The sequence below is a fragment of the Setaria viridis genome, chromosome 1, assembly GCF_005286985.2.
Source record: "Setaria viridis chromosome 1, Setaria_viridis_v4.0, whole genome shotgun sequence".
NCBI lineage: Eukaryota > Viridiplantae > Streptophyta > Magnoliopsida > Poales > Poaceae > Setaria > Setaria viridis.
Genome location: NC_048263.2, coordinates 40,088,634 through 40,113,778, shown reverse-complemented (window position 1 = coordinate 40,113,778; position 25,145 = coordinate 40,088,634). Strand labels below are relative to the sequence as shown.

The window sequence follows — 25,145 nt, the reverse complement described above, 5'->3', positions numbered from 1 at the left end:
TGGTCATTGTAACAAAATACGCGTAAAAAATTCCCACCACAACATTCATCACTATGATTAGATTAGAGTATTATTTGGCCGCAACGTCATTATATGCCTATTCCAACAAAATCGCGGGTAGAAAATTTCCGCTGAACATCCGTTGTTGGGATAGGGTATCCGGCTTCTGGATGGACCATCGGACGTCCTCTACCTCTGCTTAGCATTACCATTTTCCTTAATATATAAATGTCATAAAGCGTCGTTTTTATCAAAATAAATAAATAATAAAGCAGATCAGGGGGACGGAAAATCTAAACATAAAGACTGTCAGCCGGGCCCAACCATGTCTCATCTGTCGTTCTGTAGCCGTGCGCTCAGGCGTCCACACCACCGAGCAGCCGCAGCCGCAGCCAAACCTCTGCGAGCTCGCTAATGGCGTTCGCGCTGTCCACGCTGCCGTTCGTGCCCTCTAATCCCTCGCCATCCTCCCGCGCCCCCGCTGACGCCGCGTTCCCTCCTCGTCGGGTCCACTTCTCTGCCGCCGTCCGGAGCGGCGGCGGCGACCTCCCGCTTGCCTGTGCTGCGCCGCGGCATCGCGGGCGGGCTCCAAGGCGGCGCCGCGGAGGGAGATTGTTGGTCTGGGCGTCGGCCGACTACTACGCGACACTGGGCGTGCCGCGCTCTGCGACCAACAAGGACATCAAGGCCGCCTACCGGAAGCTTGCGCGCCAGGTGTTCGACGCTTGCCCCCTCCTACCCAAACCTCATTTTTAGAATTCATCACTTCCGGTTGAGTATGGCATAAGGTTGGACCACATGATTGGAGTTCATGCAGGAAGCTAAAGTGTCGAGAAATTCCGTTTAATGTGTTGCGTGGCCTGAATTGCGATATTGCAAAAATGATGGTAGATTAACCACCCATCATAGAAGATCCCATTTTTGCTGTCACCCATATTGTTGTTGGTAAATGCTGGATTACATGCTAGGGGGTTAAGGGCCTCACCTAGTACTTCATTATGGACACTTAAATGGGTTTGAATTGGCGAGCTACCAACAATTTGCGAACTTAGTCCTCGCAATGTAAAACCTAGCCTGATTGCCAATTGAATTTGTTGTAAATGGCTGGTGGCTTAATTTAATTTGCACATCCAGGGCGTTTATGGTAGGGAGTGTTGTTTATGGTTGGAGTCCCTGAATGCTTGTTAATGGTTTCTTTGCAAATTTCTGTGATAATTCACATTATGTCCAGAAGTTGACTTTGAAGACATAAGCTCCCCCTTAATCTTGTAAATATGAAGCAGCCAATCGAATGAAAGGTTTTGAAAATATTTAGATGAAAGGCAACTATATTTGCACAGTGCAACAATGCATTGTACAGTGATCCTGCATCTTTTAATGCATGGGAAAAGTTGAATCTCAGAACTTATAGTTTAGTTTTAATTTCGTTTTAATGCAGAATTCATTAACAATATTAAACTTATGCCATTGGACCATGACATTTACAAGAATTTTTGCGTGGAATATCAGTGTTTAGCTCACATGGCAGTGCTTATTTTTCTACCTTGTAATTCTTCTGTCACCTGTAACTGCTATTTCTGCATATCTTACCATCCAATCCGCTATTCCGCACATGTAATTCTTCTGTCACCTGTAACTGCTATTTCTGGAACCACCAAAGTTACGTGAATTAGCATTAGTGGAATAGCGGATTGGATGGTAAGATATGTTTTGCATAAATCCAAACCTCCAGTATAACATGCTTGTGCATAAAGCCAGACCTGGCTAAGTCTTTGGGACACCCTTTGAAGCCTACAGTGGCCCTCTATTGGACCAAGCAGAGTATCTTATTCTTTCTCTACTATCTAGATTTTCTAGGTTAATCGGCCTAACATACGCCACTTAGCAGGTTCTGAAGCTTTTGATTCATAGCTGACTTTCATGTTTATTTGTCAATCTACCAAGTGAAAAGTTTTTGCTCTGCAACTACGTTCCTGATCACTCGGTTTGCGATGCTCTCAGAACATAAATGTAGATTCAGTTTTTTTTGGGGGAATAAATCATGACATCTTCCTTTTTCTCTTTGTCTTTTAGTACCATCCTGATGTCAACAAGGAGCCTGGAGCAACTGAAAAATTTAAAGAGATAAGCGCAGCATATGAGGTATACAATGTTTCTTAACAAAGTACGAGGTATCTAGTATTTTTCTTGATGTGTCCATCTGCCGTTCTGGTTATTTTGCTGTTATGCTTTAGGCTTAGATAATAACTGAATAATCTGTTGAAGTTCTATCATGAAAATTGGCCGAAAAATTCCCCTGATCAGTATGACCTTGAGGTTTCGACTGTGCTTTCTTGACTTTGATAATTTTAAAAAAGTAATTCATGATTTATCAGTTTACCAAGTAAAATAGTTTACTGTGAATCTGTGATGCTATTACCAGAAATGTGATTTTTTCCATGATACAGTTTGCAATTTGTAATGAACAGTCATGATCTACTTTTGAATTAAGGAGAGTTATTATTGTTTTCTTATTTTTTTATGCCACTTTATATATGTACTCAAATAAATAAGTATTTCACCACTTTTTTCTGGTGTTTTACATGTATAAGTATGGTTAGCGTTGTACTACTGTTTTCTTAATCAGCAAACTTAATAATCAGTTTGTATGGCATGGTTAGTTTTATAGTTTTGGATTCAGGGTCTTGACTCCACCATCAACTTGATTACGATTTTCTGTTTTCTTCCACTGCTCATTTTGGGAGTACTGAATCTCATTGTCATCACTCATCAGATATTGTCAGATGAACAGAAGAGGGCATTATATGACCAATATGGTGAAGCTGGGGTTAAGAGTGCGGTTGGAGGCTCGGGTGGAGCTTACACAGTACTGCTTTTCCACTTATTTTTTTTATGAAAAATCTAGCTTTAGCAGCCACAATGTTTCACTATATATGTCTATTAACTCAAGTTCTTTAGCTCAGAAGGATACTATTACTATGTGTTATTAGCTCTTGCCCATCTTTTTCATTAAACAAGCTTTCTTAGTTATTTCACTGATCTTTTCTCTATGCAGACTAATCCATTTGATCTCTTTGAGACATTCTTTGGAGCAAGCATGGGTGGCTTTTCTGGCATGGACCAGAGCACATTTAGGACACGCAGGCGAAGCACTGCTGTTCAGGGTGAAGACATCAGGTTTGTTGCAACTTGCAAGGCTAGTTTTGTTTCTATTTGGAATATTTCAAATCTAATTTTCATTTTCACTACTAATCGTTGTAGTTAGTGTAAACTTTAAATATCCAGCTTTATTTGTCCGAACACAATATATGTATTAGTTGGCACTTGGTAATGGCATAATGCCTGGGTACGTGGAATAATAGGTTGCTTTGTAAAAGTGAATGATACAATGAAATTGTAATCTTCATTCCAATTGAGATGCTTATCTGTTCACGTTGCTTTCCAAATTCCAATAACCTGGCAGCTACTAGTCTGTTTATCTATACACTAGGAATTCTACAACTTTTGACTGCGAATGACATATCTCATCAAACACTTCTAGAGCAATGTAAAAATAACAAAATTGGTACTTCCAATTATTGGGCCCAAAACCAGTACTGGGGAGGAAGCAGTTAGTTCCTGCAGTTTTTTCCACTTAAATCTGCTTGGCCCCTTTTTTTTTTTGGCCCCACCTTAACTTTTTTGCATTTTTTGCCACACTGAAATATATAAAAAATTGCAGTTAGTACTACTTTTGATACCTTTTTTTAATGAGACAGGTATGTTGTTTATTGAGTGCTTTAGAATAGTTACAGGACCAGTGTAATTTCTAGACTGACACAAACTTGTTCGATCAGATATGATGTCATTCTGGGCTTCACAGAGGCGATATTTGGAACAGAGAAAGACATTATATTATCTCATTTGGAAACATGTGATACATGTGGTGGCTCTGGATCGAGGGCTGGCTCCAAGATGAGAATATGTTCCACATGTGGTGGGCGAGGGCAAGTAATGCGAACCGAGCAAACCCCATTTGGTCTGTTCTCCCAGGTAACAAGGAGCATCCTATTTAGATTTTAGACCACTTAACTTTATAATATTATCTCAGAGATTTATAGTGAAAAAATGGTGGCAACAATATGACAGCTTTCATGTTGCTTGTTGTTGTGGACTGACTTAGCATTAGCATGTAAATTATGCTTTATTGCCTAGGTTCAAGGGCTCAAGATTTCATTTCAGCACAATAGTCAAAATAAACTATGCATATAGCCTTTGGGTAGCTGAATTTCTATGTAATTAAAATTAGATTTCTCTCTCTCTCTCTCTTGTAGGTTTCTATTTGCCCCGCTTGTGCTGGAGAGGGTGAAGTCATTTCCGAGTATTGCAGGAAATGTTCTGGAGAGGGGCGTATTCGTGTCAGGAAGGAGATCAAAGTAAAAATCCCTCCAGGAGTGAGTAAGGGTAGCACTCTTCGTGTACGTGGGGAAGGTGATGCAGGACCAAAAGGGTAAGCAAATCACTTAGAAGAGAATGTTTAGCTTTCTGATCTAGAGGCAATAAAATGGATCGCTTGTATTATGCTACTGGTTTGAGATTCTCATGCTTGTAATCTTGTGCCATATGTTGCATACCTTTGGATAAATTTTTGTCGAGAACATGGCATGATGTACAGGTGCTTGAATAGGGGCAAACATAACTTGCCAATGGCATACTCACAAGATGTATGTTATATTTGAACTTCTTAGTCTTTTTCATTTCATGTAGATGAATGGAAGTTTATTGTATTTAGTGTTTTGGGATTTAGATCTGTGCTCGTGCTTTCTGCAGAAGATATTTTGTCGAATCTGGAGCATACACGAATACTGAGTAACATTATATTGTGTGTGTTAATTTACCTTTTCAAGAAAGCTATGCCACCACTGCAGTGTATAAAACTTAAAAAACATGTTCAGATATCTCGCTATGTCTGTGTGGTCATGCCTTGCTTTAGCCTAAATGCATTTATATTCTTCAAATTCTTATCGTCTATGTCCAACACTTTCATGTGGAAAACAGTGGGCCTCCAGGAGATCTTTATGTTTGCCTCGATATAGAGGAGCCATCAGATATCAAAAGGGATGGTATAAACTTGTATTCAACTGTCTCAGTAAGCTACATTGAAGCTATTTTGGGCACCACTAAGAAGGTAAATTTGCTCACTGTCATAAGCTACTGTGATTTTAGTTAGTTTCAGTCATAGTTCACTATCTTGCTCAGTAAGAATCTATTTTGCTTCCATAGAACTAACAATAAATGTCTGGAACTTGTCACTTCACTTGATAACTGGAGATTAGAAACATGCAAAAATTGATGGTGCCTTATATTAAGTAAAATAGCCTAGTTACTTGTGCTGATGTGATTAGCAAACTTCAATTGGATGTGTATGTGAGACCCCAAGTTTATGTTTCAAATTTAATCTCACAGGTCATGTAGCTAGTGTTATGCATATGGTTGACCGACTTTCAGCTTTTATTTGGCCTGCTTTACGCACACAATGTTCATTAAACAAACTGATTGCGTCTTCAAGTGATATAAAGTCTGCTCCAATTGATTTTTGCCCAACTGATACAAGGTTTTTTTTTGTTCTTTTTAACTATCATGAATGATTCAGAGAAGACTAATTCTTGATGGATTTTGTTTCAAATATGAATTGAACTGTCTTTGAAATGTTTCTTTTGACATAAAGTATATAGGTCTGTATAGCCATTCCTTTCTAATTGTTTTCATGAGCAGGTCAGAACTGTTGATGGAACCAGTGAACTTCGAATACCTCCAGGTACCCAACCTGGTGATGTAATTGTCTTAGCAAAGCAAGGCGTTCCATCATTGAATAAGCCATCTATACGTGGTGATCATCTATTCACTGTTACTGTCACAATACCCAAACGTATAAGGTGAAAATATGTTTTCTGCTTGAGCCTACCTTTTCAAATACTTTGCTACTATCCTAGAGTACTGAGCCACATAATTTCTCAGTTAGTATTCATAATCTCTAATTTGTTGGTTCTTTCAGTGGGCGGGAAAAGGAATTACTTGAGGAACTTGCATCTTTGAGTGGTGGTGGTTTTGCTCGAACAGCCGCCAAGCCGAAGCCGGCCAAGCCAAAACGTATACATTCGAATCACTCACTCTGCTTCTTTCCTGCATCCCTCCCTTCCCCAGCAAAGAATTTATTCCTATTTTGGATTTTTACTATCAGAAGTTTGTTGGTGCCTTGTCATTACCACTTGATGAGGAATGAAATTTCCTTAAAAAGAAATTAGAGACTTACATCTGCTATCTGTGTTGCAGCCGTTCATGAAGAGAGAGAAGTTGGCACAAGTCAAGAAGATGCAGGTAAATCCAATGAAGGAGAGGGTGGCTGGTTGAAGAAACTTACAGATTTCGCAGGGTAAATTTTTGAACTTGATTTCACTGCAATGTCATTCTAGATGGCCTCTGTTCATTAATTTGTATTTATTGATCTTATATTCATACACGTTTTCTTAAACTATATGCTAACGAGGTAATGCCATGCTGAAAATTTTTCCTTTATACTGACCATATAGATTACCCCCCCCCCCCCCCCCCCCCCCCCCCGGGTGTCTGGTGGTATAAAAAAAACATATGTGATCTTTGGGATGCAAACTATATTAAGGGAAAAGTACAAGTGTAGTAATATGGAAGACTGTAGATGTCTTCTTCTGTTGAAAATGAACCAACCTAACTAAATCTTGTAATATGTTGATTGACTGTTCTCATCGTATATTTGTTTTTGGGATATCTCCTGTATTTTGACATAGTTCCTTGCTGAATTCTTTCAGGTCCATTGCCAATGGCGCTGCGAAGTGGCTGAATGACAACCTGTAGGCTGTAAATATTTACTATAGTCCAATCTGCAATTTTTCGATTCATTCCGATCCCTACATCCATTTTGTTGGAGAGCGTAGAGATTCTCAGGCTGGAACTGAGGGCATGAGACGTGTCAACTAATATAGTCGGCGCAATAATATGTTTCTCCCTTGTAAAGGAATAATTTTTATGTAGTTGCAGTTATTCCAATTCTCCAAGTGCATGTAGCAGCCTGAAGTTGCGGGATGCTGATCTGAAACCCAGAGATTCGCAATGTTGTAAATATATGTTTAATTCCTGAAGTAGGGTTTCATGAAACCTTGGGTTCTGTACGTGAGGTTTTTGGTTAACTAAATTCAGGACCAACGGATACTCGTATTCTGATTTCCCAAGATGTGAACCTTCCGTTGAGGCAAGTCAGTGCTCAGTGGATTGCAGCTGCTTTCAAAACTCTTGTTCTGATGCCGGGTTGCTCCAGGGAGCGGCAGTGGAAGCCCTCTCGGGTCGCGTCGTCTAGCTTGTGACAAGAACAGAAGACTCTGCTATTGTTAATTTCAGGCTTTTGCCAAGACAGCCACAGCAACGGCATTAAAAAAAACATTCAGCCAGACTTGCAAATTTTCGATCTTACAAGATGGCCATCGAAATCTTAAAGAAGTCATACTAAATGGTCTCAAGTTCCGACAAGGAGTACTCGTATCAGTCCTCCGATGAGCTCGCCTTGAGCAAAATCAAAAGTGCAGCTACGACAGGCAGGGACACCATCAGCAGAGCTAGCACAATGTTTGGCCTTGTGATGTCAGGGAGCAGGATGCTTCCGTACTTTATAACCGCGGCGCCACCAACGGATCCGAGGCCCAATGTCCACAGGTAGCTGGAGTCATCCTGTTTAACACATGAGAGGAAAACAGATTTTATCGTTAAGAGACCCTTTGCTTGGAAAAGCACGAAAATGAATACTCATTTCCAAGGGCAAGAACTTCAGGGAATGGTTACTGGAACTGGAGGTCTGGAGCAAAACACATTCAGTGATCTATCCTCACTAGAGATCGTAATGCCAAAAAGAAAAGAAAAGAATTTTTTTGTTGTGCTATCGAATAAGATACTCCAGGTGCCTATTTGATACAGCATGGCCTCATTCGTGTAGAACTCGGCATTCGATCAGACCATGCTCACGAGATTGGTGTGGAATGTTTGTGTGAATTGTCGCTACATTATCGTGACTTCATGAGAAGGCCAAAATTTTATCCCGGGACCAGTCACCTATCCGTTAATGGAAGTGTACAGGGCAAGAGAAGAGAACACCGACCTTGGGGATTCGCCCCGCGCCCGCGTCCGTTTCGGCCTCGGCGGGGTCGCGGCTGGAGAGGCGCGCGGGACCTCGGGTGCCGCGGCTCCTCGTGGCCGCGAGACCGACCGGCGCGGCCACCCGGGGGTTTTGCCGGCAGCTCACCCGGTAGAGGCTGCAGCGCCGCGGCGCCAGGTTTGTGCTGGGATCGGCGGCTCGGGGCGGCGCGGCTGGAGTGGCCACGGCAACCGCGCGGGCACCCGCCATGGACGCCAGACTGGCTGGGGAACGCTGCTGCCTCAACTACCAAAAGGCAAGCAGTGGGGAACGGGCTCGCTCGACGGAGCGTTACGTTATCCAGACTGGGCCGCCAGGCATGCAAGCCACCGTCTCATTTCACTTCCCAAACAACATGACGCGCTTGATGAAATGCGTTTTTTTTAGACAAAAGAATTCAGACCACACGATCTGATACAAATTCACGCAAACAAAACAACCAGCTATATTCATCTCAACAGATGTTCCACAAAAATTGGCATAGTTTATCACAACATTGTCAAAACTGCAAGTCGGTACAACTTCGGGATAGCACTACAGCGACTCCGCACCTATCTCAGCTCGCTCTTACAGAACCTTCTTTTTTGCTGCTGCTAATGAACTACCAGTACAAAACTACAAATAAACACCCAGCACAACGAGCATGGCAGGGCATCGACGTTCCACAAAGTTAGAAGTAGGTTTTCCGCTTCCGCCCTGTGTACTTCGTGTCCGCGGGCACATCGTGTCCTCTTCTTCTCATCTGCTCCTTTTTCTTCAAGAGCCAATCCTTACCTTTCCCGTTCTTTTTCGTCTTCTGCCTCTTCTTCGACCTATTCCTCTCATATATGCCCACCTGCATCAAGAGGACAATTTCATCCACTGCTGGTATAATGCCCATCCATGGTCACACAGTAGAAATATCATAACTCATAAGATAAGAGCCTAAAAGTTGGAGAAACACAAGAAAACTATGATATTGCGATTATTCCTGAGCGAAATAACTACAAACAACTTAGTAATTAATCATGGCATTCAAGGCAACAGCAGCATCTATAGCAATTAGGAAAATAGGGATTAATAGAGTACTGAACAAGCAAGTTAGAAATGTTTCTTTTTTAGAAGGATCTCCGGATACTACATTTGGAATTACCTATTCACAAGTGGCTATATGATTGTTTAATGATAATTCCAGTAGCTGGTTCATAGCAAGCACTAAGCAGTAACTGAACTGCTTCAATCTGAGACTCATCAATAAACATGGATAACTTACAATGATAGTAAAGGAGGAGCCCAGAATAAACAATACAAGATAAGCAATAGACGGAAAAATGAGATAACATCAAAACAGTAATAAATAGATAAATGATTTATGTACAAGAAATGAGTTCTGTGAAGTGTTAGCTTACTGTTTTGTCACCATCTTCATCACTGCTCCCATCATCCTCGTCGTCACTGCACATCTCACCATTTTCACCTTTACCCTTTGGAAGCGACGTACTAATCGAAGGTGGGCCACAAGTGAGGACAAGGTAGGACTTCTTTGCTTTTGAACTGTCATAAGAAACACATGCTCATAAGCACACAGCCAAAAATTTACAGGACCGTTGGCGCAAAATTGTTATGAGGTGATTGAATCCTTACCTATGAGGCCAGTCAACAACCACTCCACCAGCAAAACCAGCACGCATGGCAAAAGTCACAATCATTTCACTCTGCTTCACGTTATCAGCATAAAATTGTAGAACAGCTCTTGCTCCCCTAGCCAGGCATCTATATAACGAACCAAAGAAAGCCCTGCAAATTATACCCCATGTTGAGGTTAAAAATTGGTTGCAAACAACCTAAGAAAAATAGGACAACCAAAATTCAAGTACACACTTTAACCGCAATCTTGGATCATGAGAGGACTTGTCAGCATTGCATAACCACTGCATACCATCGGCAAACATAAGGCATTGTTGTGAACTGAGGAAATAGGAATGAGATAACCATGATCAGTAAGTTGCAGAACTTAAAAGGTTAAAGATTACCTGAACTGCTGAGATACTAATTGCACCATCAATAACTCCTGGTCGCAAGCCCAATCCCTGGAACATGAATTAATATGAATATAAATAATCCAAAATAAGACGAGTTGCAGACTGTGACTCTGGTAAAGCAACTTTGAAGACATTAGCATAGTTGTGTTAAGAAAATATTGAGAAACATGGTGAAAATTATGATTCACAAAGCCCAGCATTTGTACATTGTGATAGGTCAATTCTAAATAATTCTAGATTCATGGATTCAACACTTCTTTAAGATCTCCATGGCCCACTGTCAACGTAGAAGTACCTTCAAAGTCCAAACTTTTACAATCATAAACTTTGAAGGTACTTCTATATTTACAGTGGAGGATTGACTCTGAGAACTATTGTGGTCAAGTATGCAAGTTATGTGCAGTGGTAGTGCTACCAAGGATGAATTAACTTATCACATATAACTCAATACAATCGTGCATTTCCCTGCAGGTTTATGACACATATATCTGAAACTTAAGCCCCTTTCACTGGCATAACACTCCTCATACCTGACCCATATCTGCAAGTAGTAGGTCACCTTCTGTTTCACGCTCCAAGGCAACATCTATGAAAAAAACGCTGAAGTTGTAAAAAGGGAAGCAGGTAACAATCGGTGCCAAATAAGCCTGAGAGAAAGGAACGAAGAGAGTTCCTCACCAAGCATCGACTTTGAAATGTCATAGCCAATCCAGTGGTGGCCATGCTCCGTCAATGTCTCGCCACTAAGTCCAGAACCGCATCCTGGCAATCAGAACACACACAGTCATCGAAGGTAACACTTCTTCAAAATACATACGCCTTTCGTTTGCCAAAGCAGCATAGTGTTGCGTGTTCAATCAAACGCGGTCGCGAATTATGGATCTTCTCAAAAAACCATTCCCCCCGTGAAAGCAGCAGACCGTCCAGTGTTCTATCGATACCATGAGGCTGAAGAGAAGATGCTGACCTATATCGAGAAGCAGCTTGGGGACGCCATCGTTGGGGAGAGAGAGCAGCTCCAGCGCCCTCTCCGAAATCCTCGACTGAAAGAAGGCATGATTCTCCGAATCAGCACCGCGGGAAATCGGCAAAGCTCATACCAAACGGGGTAGGTACTTTGCTTGCTCACCTGGATTTCGATGATACGGGAGGAGGTGGTGTACTTGCGGGCCTCCGATTCATTGTAGAATACATCCGGCGGCGCCTGAAACTCCGGCCGAGGCATCCTCGCTCTCCTCCGAGCCCCCCTCTCTTCGGTTTCTCTCCTCGCAGGCACAAACGCCGCCGCCGCCGCCGAGGTGGGAGTGGCGTGCTCGCGCGCCGCAATGCTGCTCCCGAGGGCTCTCTCTCTCTCTCTCTGTCTCTCTCTCGCGGAGGTGATACTGGGCTCTTAGTGGGTCTAGCGGGCCGCGCACGTTTCTAATGGGAAAGGCCTCAAAAGAACCGGCCCACTAAAGCGTCGCCCTTATAAATAATCCTCGCACCCTTCTAGGGCAGCGTTTGGGGAGCATCCACCGCCGCCGCAACAGCCCTAGTTCCTCGTCTCCTCCCAAATCGCCCGAGCACCACAGCTCCGCCGCCGCCGCCGCCATGGGTAATGATCTTGTCATCTTCTTCCCCATCACCACTTGTGTACATCCCTGTAGTTAATCGCCTTACTGAGTGAGTTCTGACGGGTTTTCTGTGCTCTTGACGCAGGTAAGGTTCACGGATCGCTGGCCCGCGCTGGGAAGGTGCGTGGGCAGACGCCGAAGGTGGCGAAGCAGGACAAGAAGAAGAAACCCCGCGGCCGCGCCCACAAGCGCATGCAGTACAACCGCCGGTTCGTCACCGCCGTCGTCGGATTCGGCAAGAAGCGCGGCCCCAACTCCTCCGAGAAGTAGATCTAGCTAGGCCAGCCGCCTGATTCATACTCATGGGTTCTCGGCCCCTTCTTCTGTTTTTGTTCCCCAGTAGTTTCGTTCGAGTAATCAAGTTTTTGGTGTTGTGCTGATAACAAGTTGAAGACCTAAAGCTATCATCTGAATTGATGTTACTGCAATCTTGTTAAGTACGATATGCGTCGTTTACTACATGCCAATGAGTGTCTCTGATCAAGTTGCCTGCTGTGTTTGGCTATTCGGAATGTTGAAACATGTTTGAGTAGCGAATTTGCCTGCTCAGGAATCCAGTGTAGTTGGTTTCAGTTAATTCTGCTTGGCCGTGAGATTGGTGAGGCTGAGATGGGTTTGTGCAATTGTGATCAATAGGCTGGACAAATTGGCCATGGTGATTCTTTTGCCTATGTAGGATGGTGGTCTGGTGGAGAACTGGAGACGTGTCTAATTTGTTTACTAGGCAAGTTGCCTATTGTGATCAACTTTTTTTTTTCTTCGAAAAGTTGATCAACTTATTTTAGTTTGGATTGTTTCAGTTGATTCTGCATGGACACGCTGAAATTGATAGGGTCTCTGATGTCCACTCAAATGAACCCAACACTCTTAATGTGCATGTTTTGCAGAACACTAGAGTGTGAACCTTCACTTTGCTTCAGTTCATTCTGTGTGGCTTTGAAATTATTCGAAATGAAATCTGTATGCGACTGTGGCCAGTGACCTTTGCGTTTGGTGGAGATACACATCCGCGCATCTGATAACGGGAAGCTGCTGGTGGCGCACAGCGAATCTGCCCAGCGTCCGATCAGTCGCCAAACGAGCCCAATCAGTTTGAACGGCCCATTATACTGCTGAGCCGGCTCCAGGCAGCCCAATCCATGCGGAAGCCCATTTGAGTTGCGCCTCTCAACTCTGAAGCAAACTGTCTCTGTGAGATTGTCACACGCACACACCGATCACAGATGAACAAAATGCAGAGCTGCTGTGGCTGGTTGTCATAATGTTTTTTTTTGAAAAGAATGTTGTCATAATGTCAGTGGCCAATAGCAACTGTTTAGTGTTACAGTACGCAATACTATCTCTGAACATGTGCTTGAGCGCAGAATTTCGATCGATTCTCTTGACTGAACATCACAGTTTTATCCGATCGTTTTTTCGGATGACAATGCCGGTTGCATCGAGTGTTCCGAATTCTTTGACCCCGCAACATTGAGCTCGCCTGCTCGCTGACGCTTCTCCAGTAGCAGTGTGCCACAGCATATCAGATTTGCTTGGAAACCAAGTGAGATCAGAACTGAGAAGAAGCAGCAAAAATTAGAGGCGGCGGTCAGACGGGTGCTCCCCCGGCAGCGTGCAGGGCACCGTCTGATCCGGGCAGCCCCGCCCATCGGAGAGAATCGCGGCGGCCCTCCGGTCTCCGCCCCCGTGGCCTCGCGTCTTCCCGAGGCCTGACAGCGTTCTGCCACCGCATCCGCATGGCACGCCAGCACGAGGAGATTCTTGTGCGACCGATAGAAAACTCCACTGCCGCACGCCTCCGAGGACGACCAGAGGAGTGTGCGCCAAGAAACCTCGGATTGGGTACAAAAGGTACAAACATATTCCCGCACACGATGAGATGAGGTGTGGCGCACTTCTACGCTGTATAATTCCTCCGTTCTAAATTGTAGGTTGTTTTGGTTTTTAGTTTATAGATATTATTATGCATCTAGATTTACACTATAGTATATAGTAAAAACTATGCACCTAGAAAATTCAAAACAATCTACAATTTGGAATAGAGTGGGTACAAATCTTTTATTGTTTTTCCCCTAAAACACAACGGCGACAAGTCTTGCAGTTGCAATTGACAAAGTCACCACAAACGTACCGCTACTAATAAACATGTACTGGGAAAAAAATCATCAATGCTTTAAAATACAAATATGTAAAAATTTGAAAACTCCATCGAGCTGAGTCGAGAACTTAAACGAGTTCCACACCACAAGGAACCTATTCAATTAAGCTACACTCACTTTTGATTCTTATTTTTCTGCCCTTGAAAAATATTATAACAAGTCATCTAGTAAGTGTTCTTTTCGATTTGCGAGCGGGATAATAGTTCAGAAAAAATCTGCAAGTGCTGATGCAAAGGGTTATTAACTGTGGTGATTTTCCTAGTGTGCTGAAATTTGCTTTCCGTATCCTTGATTTTGCCTACGACCAATCCGTAGCACGATTATATTCATGCATGTGGAACGGTATGTTTAGCGCAGGTCCCAGCATGTGTCAGGTTTCCGTTCTTCGTGCAGTGTAATTTGTACGTTTGACCTGGGGATGCATGTGGACATTCGCATCCTCTATATATGCTCAAGTACGCCATGGCAAAGTCTAAACGTTTTATTCTAACTGAGACATGCGTGAGAACATGCTTTGTTTGACTCTTGTGCGGTAAACGAAAGATTAGTCGGAACAACATTACAAGTAGCCCGTGGCCCTTTTACTCATGGGCACGGTGAAGTTCGGTTAACACTATGACGCGGACTGCAAGATGGTTCTGTTGGGCATCATGCCATCCCACATTGTTTTCTTCAATTGTTTAGCCAATCCAATCAGAGAGGACCGGCAAAGTTCTTTGTGCTCACTGTACTCCGATCTTATACTGTATAATTCAAATGCATGGACTCATCACCACTCAAATGTAGGGCCCAAATGTAGCCACAAGTTGGATCACTCACCAGAAAAGGTGCACTGTGCCATCGCCGTAACCACACATTGCATGTTCCTCCTGCTGCCCAATTCCAAACCACACACAATGACACAATGAAAAACAAAACAAATGAAACATCTTACATGCAACACGATCGAAAACCATGTGCCTAATTTCCCTGAACAAGCACACCAGCAGCTATTACCAGCTCGTGTCACTTTTTGCAGATGAGGTACGGTGTCCAGAGATGATTTTGATCCGTGATTGACAGAGTGACACTCCCCAGCTGGCTTGATGTGCCAAAAGAGGTTGGTGAGAGACAGAGAAGGTAAAGCGAAGGGGTTCATGTTCATCAGAGACTGGCAGTCAATTCGTCAGGAGGGGTACGGTGGCCTATACATATTCTTTCTCCATTGGGATTGGGGTCCTTAACCTCTTCCACCAACCCCGTGCCGGCACTCGCCCGCTTCCTATCCTCCTCTCGGCTCTATAAATGGCCGCCCATCATCTCTTCTCCTCCTCCCCCTTCCCCCAACACACCATCTCTTATCTTGAATCTTGATGAATCCCTAGGCTAGGCAGGCATTTGCATATCCACCCCTCTTCTTGGAGCTCAATCTTCCTCGTTCTAGCTCTTTCTGTTTTCCCTTTTCCGATCTGATCACCTGGGGTAATTGCATGTCTATTGGATCTACATGAGTAGATGGCCCTCTTTGCGATCTTCCACAGCTTTCTTGAACTGCTGCGTGAATTCGAAGTGGCAGAACAGATTGCTTGGGTTCAGCCGGAGATCTACCGATCGAGCAGTTCAATAAAGCTGTGGGAAATTGCAAAGAGAGACCAATTGATCAGCGTTCTGCATCGGAGAAGATTATGTGGTGCCCGGAGGCACGGATGGGCGAGCAAAATGATGGATCTATATCATCTGTGCGCTGCATCACAACAAGGTACAATTTTCTTTCTGGTTAGGTTTATGAATGTACGTATATATGTGTATGTGGAGGCTACTAGTAGAAAGAAAAATGGTTGATTTCAGCATCTCCACTTCTTTGTCCTGTATTTTTCCCTAGTTATATAGAAGAGATTATCTCCAGGAAAATTTGCTCCCCGTAGCTGAAATTTTAGTTTCTCTTAGATTAGATTATTTTTTCCTTGAACAGCGCATGTTCTCCTTGATTATTAATTAGTCTTCAATATTCATGAAACAATTTATACATATAGTCTATGTAGGCACTACTTTTCTTCGATGGTCATGCTTAATTATTAGCCGCTTGTCTTCGATGTAAATTCATTCTTTTAATGGTAGTTTTTTTTTGAGGAAATTAATGGTAGTTTCAACTTTACGTTTTCTCCATGTATGGTATATATCTCACACAGTTGGCATATATATGTAATTGTTATCACTTTTTTGTTAAAGAAAAAGTTGGCATATTGCTCAGGAATAAAAAGAAGGATATGATTGACATGTCGTTCTGTACACTGTTGCCTTGTTTGCTTGAAGGGTGCAATCAGTAGATCTTTTGGTTGTGTAAAGGGAGAAAAGATGGTACCTTGCAGAATATGCATGAAACCTCAAATCACACCCAGTACCTGGCCTGTCTCATGGTCTCACGGAGGAGCTACAGCTACCCCAATTATACACAGGATGTTTGGTTCTTTGGTTCTTTAGTCCGGACTAAAATTCATATCACATTAAATATTCGGATGTTAATTAGAAGAACTAAATATGAGCTAATTATAAACTAATTACACAGATGGAAGCTAATTCACGAGATGGATCTATCAAGCCTAATTAATCCATCATTAGCACATGTTTACTGTAGCACCATATTATCAAATCATGGATTAATTAGGCTTAATGGATTCGTCTCACAAATTAGTCTCCATATGTGGAATTGGTTTTATAATTAGTTTATGTTTAATACTCCTAATTAGTATTAAAACATTCGATGTGCAGGAATTTTAGGAGGTTCTAAAGAACCAAACACCCCCTCGTCAGGCTTCTCTCACCTTTCATGGTAGCTGCTATACTGCATGATGGGACTCTCATTCCTGGAGATGCCCCGGCCCAGTGAGCAAGCACTGTGTGTCTATACGTGCTCTGTTAAGTCTCACTTTCACCTCACTTGCCTGATCGGCTCACTTCACTTTTGAGTTTTGACAGCCTCTAGATCACTAGACCTGCAGTACGTGTACCTGCTGGCAGGTGACCTTAGCTAGAGCTACCTAGGTCAAGGTGGTCGATCGATGTCTCACGTGCCTGCCTCTCTCTGGAACAGTTGTGCATTGGCATGCTTTACGTTTGCCATCGATCGCCTGTGTGGCGTGTGGTGCTGGGCAACACACTGACATTGGCTTCTTACCGCTGCACAGTTCGAGTTCTTGGACTATCTACGTGTCTCCTTGCATACGATCTGATGGAGAAGATGTGTCGTCGATCTGTGATCCGTGAGAGCCAGTACTCGGTTGTGTGGATGGATGCTGCATCATGTCACCTGGAAGTACAGCAGGCAGGGCAAATCCATTCCATCCAAACAGCTAGCTCTATTGTTTTGCCTGTTATTATACCAGTCGCTAGAGAAGGTTCACTTTTTATGCAACGAAAGTGTAATAATTATTTAGTTCAGTTTGAAGGTTCCAATAATAAGCTAGCCAGTATGTACTGGGGCTCCATATATCCAAGATTATTAGCTATAACACCCCACGAGTTAGTTTAGGAAGATTCTTACTCGTGCATACATGCAAGATGTTACTAAAATTTTCTAATGAATTGCTTAATACATATAATTAAGAAAAAAAAGTGCGTTGACTTAAGATTAACTAGGCCATGTTGCAGAAGTAGAAGTTCAATCCAGCTTTTTTATAGTTGCATCACTTGCATGGCTTAACATTATCGTTCTACTCCATGCACGCGCTATTGCATAGACGAGCTATCACACGTATATTAACATGAGTGAGGGCATGCGCTCCTACGTGAAATATATCATTCATCTCTGCTGTTTTTTTTTCATTTTGGTGTTCCTCATTTAATATTTCATATACATTAACAAATACAGGCTTTTGTGTCCATATAAAATTGATCCAATGGAAATACCTACATACCATGTACGCTTCATTCGACTTTATGTTCAATATAAAGAAAGAGAAGAGTTATGTGCAGAGACTTAATAGGGCTTGAATGTGTTGTAAAATATAGATATATCCGAGCTTAGCTAGGCCCCGGATGACCTTGGGCTTAGCTTTGCAAGGCTGGGATTGACCTAACCTGGCACACGGACAGGTTAATTAGGTTAGTTCAATTCTAGTAGTCCTATAATGATCTTCCACCTGTGAGGCTTAAGCACTTCCTAATCAATTTGTCATTTTAAACATCCCAATTGTCAGTCATTTGACCACTACATATATTTCCGGTTATACTTGAAGGAAATACTTTAACTAATAATAGCATTCAGTTGTAAAAATATTAACTGGGGCCTTTCTAGAACGCCTCCAATTTTTGGATTGAGGAACTAATTTATATCTACTTGTTCCAGAAATGCATTGCGTAGTACCAGTAATACTTTATAGCAACCGTGAGCAAATTTACACACTGTGCATCTATGCTATCACAGCCAGAAACTTTTTCAATAACCTGTGTAAAGAACAGAAAGCAGTGGAATGCAATTTTGGGTCGTGGAAGGCATGATGTTCCTTCTGCCGCCCATGCCTGCAGCTGCAGGCTTCAGATTCCAGACTCCAGAGTCGAGTCCAGAGAATTTTTACTGGATTCCTTGCTGCTGCAGCCACCCATCCCTTCTACCTTTGCTTGCAGTGAAATCCATTCCTGGGCAGATGGGCTTCCCTCTCCCATGCATCCATGACATGAGCGAGAAGGCGAGTGAGATCTGAGGCCCAGCCGCCCAGAGCAAGAGCCAAGAGGGACTGAGGGAGGTAATAAATCGTCTGGCCTCTGACTGACAGCCTACCCGCCGTCACTGCATGAGCTGCTGGCACTACATGTGGGTCTGGTATCGGCGAGGGGTCCACCTGTCAGTGGCCCTGCTTTGTTGGCTTGTGCCGACCTTGTATTTGTCGTGATGGATGGATGGATCATGGATGGGGCATAGAGCTTTCTGAATTTTGAGTGGGTGGCTAGTATGGTGAGTGTGAAGAGAGATGGAGTGAGTCAGTGAACCAGGGGAAGGGAAAGCTGTTTTCTCCTTCTGTCACTGCTTGTGGGGTAAAGGCGTAAAGCAAAAGTTAGCTTACAGCATACTATGGAACTCTATTTTAAACAGGCTATGGCTGATGTATAAAGGAGAAATAGTTTATTAACATAGCTCACGAAAAATCTGGCTATTTTAAACAGGTACTGTGCAAACTAAGACATGCGGAACGGATATGTTAAATTAATAGCCGAAAAATGGTGACACTAGTGCTATGTCAGCATTGGGAGATGATAAGAAACATTATTCCTACAACAGAAATATATAGAAATTTGTTATGCTGAGAAGTTCAAGGAGCAGCTGTGAAAATATAAGGAAATTTACTATCAACTCAAGACTCAAATAAACCATGCGGCTACATTTTATACGCTCTGCAAAACTTGCTTTTTATGTAACCAGAGAAAATAAAGAAAAAATGGGGGAAAGATCATGAACTTCTTTCGGTATAGAGAAGGGTAAGGGGCTAGAAATAGTCATGTCCTATATATTTTATGAGCCTGGGCATTATGAGCCTGGGCATTAGCAGTGGCAAATCAGGTTTGCAAGAAATCTTGAGGAAGCTATAAGTCTCACTTGTATTTGTATACAGGGCTAACCTTTTCAAGGGGCGCAATGAAAAAAATTGAAAGCTGAAAGTTATAGAAGCAATCCATGAGTGGTCCTCAATGCATATGCGCGAACTCGACTAGCTAGCTCCATATTTACAGTTAAGAAGCTAGCTTATTTTTTTTTTCCGAACAATAGAAGCTGGCTCATTTAGCAATCACATCTGAAAAAAAGGATAATAAGATCAAGAAGGGAGCATAGATCATAGAAGCAGAAGGCGAAAGCAAAACTGGCCTGCATTACTCGACGGTATCAAAGCTGCAAGTTGCACGAGTAGCTAGTGATACACTGACATCTATGAATTGAAGCAGTAAAAGCATGAGGGATTCAGATGAGTAACTTACATGCTGATGGGGAATTAGCAATTTTGCATCACATCTCGTCATTGTAATTGCTAAAATAATTCAGAGTCCTTGTTATGCCATTTCTTCCCACAGCTTTCTTGACCTTCTTCTACAACTTGTCCCAACTTGCACGCGCAATTGACTCTGTGTGTGTGTGTGTGTGTGTGTGTGTGTGTGTGTGTGTGTGTGTGTGTGTGTGTGAGAGAGAGAGAGAGAGAGAGAGAGAGAGAGAGAGAGAGAGAAGTTCAAGAAAGCTGTGGAAAGGCATGGCATGGACTTGAAGAGTAGTTGAGGCTACGCACCCACTGTCTCTCTCCAATCTCCTGCTGCCATTTGCTCTCTTGATCCCTCAGCTAGCTCCTTATATAACCACAAACTACCTAGGCGGCGCGTGCCTCCTTGTTCATGGCCGAGAGGAACTTTGTGGCTGTTATGTCGACCCAGCATCATACTATATGAGTAGGAAGCAGAGAGGAAGGTTGATTCACCGGAGGAAGCCAGCATGGGATGTACTGGCCAATCAATGAGGTCACAACATGAGAAGGCCATCGACATTGGGAGGGACGAGGTTAAAAAGGACATGGCCGGCAGTAGTGCAGATGTTACAACCTCTTCATGCATGCACAGCTTGCTGGAGCTTCCTTGGACCACCTTTGTCTGTTCTATTATAGAAGTGCCGTACCCTGTTTTGTTTTTTTCTTTTTCTTTTTGCTGATGAATGCTTTCGTTCAATTTTTACACTGGTGTGCAACGCAAGTGGTAGAAATTGGGAGAAGCCTGCACTGTCTCTCTGCATATAGAGTGGGCCAGAAACTTATAGCTATATATGAGCAGGCAGAGGAAGTAGACGAAGATCATCGTCAGCAATTCAGCATGGAGGTACGTAGTAGATCTGTAGATGCATGGGCGCAGGGTTCAGTGAGCTTGAGGTTAAGCTGGTGGAAGATAGCACAATAATCGCAGGGTGAGAATTTTGACTGATAAATTTCATGAAGAAAATCAGCAACTTATATTAAGTCTCAAGGGAAAAAAAAATCGACCGATGCTGCAGCAAATGTAGAGTTTTTCAAGCTTATGTGTAACAAATTCCCAGGAACTTGAAAGCTTCAGTTTTCTTTTTACTCGACAGCTTCTAGTGTATAGTAGTAGAAAAAAAATTTGGAGTATGATGATGACATGATCGGCCGTTGTCGTGCTAGTCTACACACAGTAATGGCTGTATGCACGTATCCTGTGTCAGCAGCCCAGAGAGGTGATTGGGTAGCACACTTATTTCCAGCTTGGCAGCTTGCCCACCCACCATACAGCCTGCCTGATGTGGCTGTGTGCACGTACAAGTACATGATGGTGCTCCGATGGATCCAAGATCTACTGTGAGATCTCCGGGCAGCTGACACGGCACGCAGCAGGGTGCATCCGGCGCCAGCCCGTCGTCGTCCCCTCCCTATCTGCAATCCTGCATTCTATACTGCGCTGCACCTCCGCGACGAATGAATGGGTTGCGTGCACATGCAGAAAGCAGCAGCAGATCAGAGATCAGAGGCGCCACCACCACTCCGGCCGGTGCGATCGATCCGTCGATTTGGCACTGCACCGTTCTGTTTGTACCTCACATGCACGGTGCAGACTGCAGAGGAACGCTGCCCGCCCGGGATCACGGCACTACGCACACGGCTGGCCAATAATGCAAGAGGCTATTATTTAAAAAGGGATCGTGCGGCGTGAACAGTAGCTCAGCCAGACGGCCGACCTCGAGAGCGTTTGTGTTCATGCGAGCTGCATGCAGGGTTCAAAATTTCGATGGTGAGCGAAAAAAATATAATTTCGTTCAAAAAATTTCGGAAAATTTGAATTTTTGTGCCATTATATAGCTCGGATAGGGCAATACAGTCCCAAACTAAGCAATTTGCAGTTTCAATCGTGCCATTATATGTGTAGATACATTAATAAACTTTAAAACAATTTAAATTTTTCAAATTTCAGTAAACATTTGAACGAAAAATTTCCGAATTTCGCGAATTCCGGTGATTTTCGAAGGGGACCGAGAAATTTTGATAAACGAAATCGAAACCCCTGGCTGCATGTGTACCCGGATCCGACATCAGGATCGAAAGGCGTATTGAACTGAAGGCAATAAGCGAAGTGCCGGTGCTGATGACCTGCTGCAGTGCTGCTCTTCATCACAGATCGAAGGATCGTCCCGACACGGCGCCATCAAGAAGGGGTGTACCGGGGCGTGGGCACAGTGGGAATTGAATCCAATGCGGCGATCCATGCCAGGATGAGATCGAGCGGCATATGACTGTTGTCCGATCGGTCCTGAAGCCGACCGGCCTGGATTCGCGACGACTCTGCCGCATATGCATACGTCAAGCGATGGGATGCTGGATGGATCGGCGTGTGCAACAGCACGTCCAACGGTCAGCAGAAAGCATGCCGTAGTCAAACGATCGACCTAGCTAGTAGCAGTGTGTGTGTGTGTGTGTGTGTGTGTGTGTGTGTGTGTGTGTGTGTGTGTGTGTGTGTGTGTGTGTGTGTGTGTGTGTGTGTGTGTGTTGCAAAAACCTAGACCTTAGCAGCCTGGACATGGCCGCCCGGCAAGTGTTAGGCGCGTGAACACTATCCATGTGGACTCCAAGCTTTGACCTCGGACGCGATCGACGAAGCAGCGCTGTGCTGTGGCCGATCGATCGAGAGGCCGGCGCGGACGGCCGGCGGCGTCAGAAGTCAGATGGAGTGGAGAATCGAAGAGAAAAGCCGTGTTTCGCTCGTCGCGTTTCCCGGTGGGAGCCGACGCCTCATGCCTATCGTAGGCCCTTTTCCCCGGCCGCGGGCGACGGCGACGTGTCGTGCTCGCGCGTGCAGGATTTGCCGCGGGGTGCCCATTGATCAACAATAGGCAGGAACAGTCGCCGTCGCCGCGCCGCTGCAGCAAGCTCGATGGATGGAGCAGGACGCCGCGCCCATGCTAGCTAGGCACGCGTGAGGTCAGGTGAGCCCCCAGCCGCCGCGTACGCATGCATGTGCCGGTGGAGCCTGCCGCCGGCCGGGTGCACGGGTCGTCGGCGCAGGACCAACGCCCGGCGGCCAGTACGTACGTACGTACGAATTATTGAACACGTACGGTCGTTATACTATGTGTATGGCCAGACGCTCTATACGTAATATAACTGGTACTGTACAAGATTAGCGCCGTCCTTGTCGTCTAATCCAATAATCCATCCAGAGGTAAGACAACGATGATGACGAAATGTCGATGACGAGAGATAAATGCACACGTTCTCACCGAACCACCGATATGATCATATGACCCAACAGACACCAAATCGACGTTGATTGGTACATTATATTTAGACATGATTCGAATAATGAATGATGATGAGGTGGCTTCCAAATTATTCATGCATGCAATGCACATGTGCACGTACCCTGGCAGCCTTCCCTGTGCTGCCAAGGACCCTGCAACTTTTTTTTTTTAATGCTTGCTCGATACTAGCGTTTTGGACCCAGTCCGGCGGCCAGCTTAACGAACTAAACGCGCGCATCGTCTGTGACAGCACTCTGCTGAATGCTGATCGCCAATTAGTCGTAGCAGCCTCTGCGTACGGCTGCTGCGACGCGATGCCTGCCAAGCCTATCGTCCAAGCATGAGGCAGGCGGCGAGGCACAGGGGCGGAGCCAGTATTCAAACATAGGGGGCTAAGTAGACATATGCCATATACCAGTGCCATTCATATACACAACATAATGTCGCTATTTATTAATTTATCTCTCTTAAATTGCTTCAAACAGTGTCTTTCTTTTGTTTCCATGAGCGAAAACTGAATTTCAATGAATTGGGTAATCTATATAAAACGTTTTAAGTTTCTATAGTAAAATTTACATAACTAATGTGTTGTTTGACAAGCTGGCAAGCACATCGGAAACCTACGAGGTTTATGAAGAAATTTATAAAAAATAATTAATATCTTGTTAGATTCAATATATGTGAAGCCCTTTGCACCACTTCGGTGGTTGCAAATATGCTTAACACCAAAGAAATTGAGGCAAATTAATTGCATCTGCCCATATATACATACGAAGCAATTGAAACATATTGCAATGACAAAGAAGATACAAAAGAGAAATTAAAGCCACGTGATGAAGATGCAGTAACGAACCGAGCGTCGTGCCGCAATGCTGCGTGCCGCCGAACAGGACGAAGCCAATCAAGATTAGGAGTCGGAAGTCAAGCGACGGCCCAGCAGCTCAGTTGCTAGCAGCTAGCGTACTCGCCTTGTAGCCAAAACACCCGACCATAATTAGGTTTGGTGGAGCTCCCACCACCTCCGACTCCACCTAACACGTCATTGTTCATGTACTGTAACTATATTATTCATAAGAGTCAGTTTTCTCCCTCCTTCTCTGGACCGGTAAGGAGCCAGTGAAACCACAAATTTTGACCAGTGAGCGGCACCAAACGAGCCCTCAACGCATGCAACTAGCACCAGTAAAAAAATTTCTGCGCCTGACTTTGGCAGCCCCGCCCCCCGGGGGCAAGCAAGCTACGATCCAAACCAGCAGCCAACAGAAGGGGGCCGCAGGCGTGTACGAGCACGTACGCGTACGCTCCTCATTAGCTCGCGCTCCAGATCTGGATCCTTCCCGTGCCAGGCGGCTGCTGTCAAATGATAGATCGGCACCTTAATCATCATCTATTTGCAGGCTCTGCCGCTACTATTCCCTGGTAGATTGGATCCATCGCAGATGCATGTGTCGCTGAATTATTTCGCGATCGGCGGCGTATCCGCTGAAAAGCGACCATAGGAAGAAGAAGCCCATCGCAGATTCGCAGATGCTCCAGGGTCTTTTCCTTTGAGCTTAAAAATCAAGGCTTTTGAGTTCAAACTTTTTTAAAACCTTTATTTTTAAACCTAGCTTTGAGTGGACGTATTTGACGGAGGACATGGCCAACCTGTCAGTAACAAACGCAGTAGACGCTGCGAGATACTAGCAGTATTCTATAGCCTCATGGTTACAGTCTACATTAATTCGGTCATTTTTTTTCGAACACGAACCATCCGAATAAACATAGCATAGTAGATGGGCTACATCTGGGCCATTTTCGCATCGTTAAGCCCTTTTGCAGCAATATTGGGCTCCAATACGAACGGGCCTAGGATGTACTACTACGCCAGACCGAACGGGGCTCATCACCCAATCCGACACG

General features: G+C 44.1%; 4 protein-coding genes and 2 long non-coding RNA genes across 6 annotated transcripts; 3 read left to right on the top strand and 3 right to left on the bottom strand.

The window, feature by feature from the left end:
- The first annotated feature begins 335 nt into the window (after window positions 1-335).
- Window positions 336-7,170, top strand: LOC117841444 (uncharacterized). Its single transcript, XM_034721809.2, has 11 exons — window positions 336-714; window positions 2,074-2,142; window positions 2,774-2,866; window positions 3,056-3,177; window positions 3,837-4,032; window positions 4,314-4,489; window positions 5,038-5,167; window positions 5,755-5,915; window positions 6,035-6,129; window positions 6,313-6,412; window positions 6,825-7,170. Exons 1-11 carry the CDS (start codon window positions 415-417, stop codon window positions 6,868-6,870), a joined length of 1,488 nt encoding a protein of 495 aa, XP_034577700.1. The 5' UTR covers window positions 336-414; the 3' UTR covers window positions 6,871-7,170.
- Window positions 7,171-7,440: 270 nt separating this feature from the next.
- LOC117841446 (uncharacterized) lies at window positions 7,441-8,515 on the bottom strand. The gene is made up of 2 exons (XM_034721811.2): window positions 8,162-8,515; window positions 7,441-7,737 (listed from the first exon to the last, which is right to left on the bottom strand). The coding sequence occupies exons 1-2, from the start codon at window positions 8,405-8,407 to the stop codon at window positions 7,552-7,554; spliced, it is 432 nt and encodes a 143-aa protein (XP_034577702.1). The 5' UTR covers window positions 8,408-8,515; the 3' UTR covers window positions 7,441-7,551.
- Window positions 8,516-8,618: 103 nt separating this feature from the next.
- Window positions 8,619-11,577, bottom strand: LOC117841445 (18S rRNA (guanine-N(7))-methyltransferase RID2). Its single transcript, XM_034721810.2, has 9 exons — window positions 11,348-11,577; window positions 11,186-11,261; window positions 10,897-10,980; window positions 10,749-10,804; window positions 10,210-10,266; window positions 10,058-10,107; window positions 9,821-9,973; window positions 9,586-9,730; window positions 8,619-9,032 (listed from the first exon to the last, which is right to left on the bottom strand). Exons 1-9 carry the CDS (start codon window positions 11,441-11,443, stop codon window positions 8,868-8,870), a joined length of 882 nt encoding a protein of 293 aa, XP_034577701.1. The 5' UTR covers window positions 11,444-11,577; the 3' UTR covers window positions 8,619-8,867.
- Window positions 11,578-11,661: 84 nt separating this feature from the next.
- On the top strand, window positions 11,662-12,271 carry LOC140220204 (small ribosomal subunit protein eS30z/eS30y/eS30x). Its single transcript, XM_072290229.1, has 2 exons — window positions 11,662-11,812; window positions 11,917-12,271. Exons 1-2 carry the CDS (start codon window positions 11,809-11,811, stop codon window positions 12,099-12,101), a joined length of 189 nt encoding a protein of 62 aa, XP_072146330.1. The 5' UTR covers window positions 11,662-11,808; the 3' UTR covers window positions 12,102-12,271.
- Window positions 12,272-14,771: 2,500 nt separating this feature from the next.
- LOC117841443 (uncharacterized) lies at window positions 14,772-17,456 on the top strand. The gene is made up of 2 exons (XR_004637298.2): window positions 14,772-15,728; window positions 16,739-17,456. It is a non-coding gene; the product is annotated as an uncharacterized lncRNA (long non-coding RNA).
- A 2,081-nt stretch (window positions 17,457-19,537) lies between these two features.
- Window positions 19,538-20,536, bottom strand: LOC117841442 (uncharacterized). Its single transcript, XR_004637297.2, has 2 exons — window positions 19,937-20,536; window positions 19,538-19,850 (listed from the first exon to the last, which is right to left on the bottom strand). It is a non-coding gene; the product is annotated as an uncharacterized lncRNA (long non-coding RNA).
- Window positions 20,537-25,145: the final 4,609 nt, after the last annotated feature.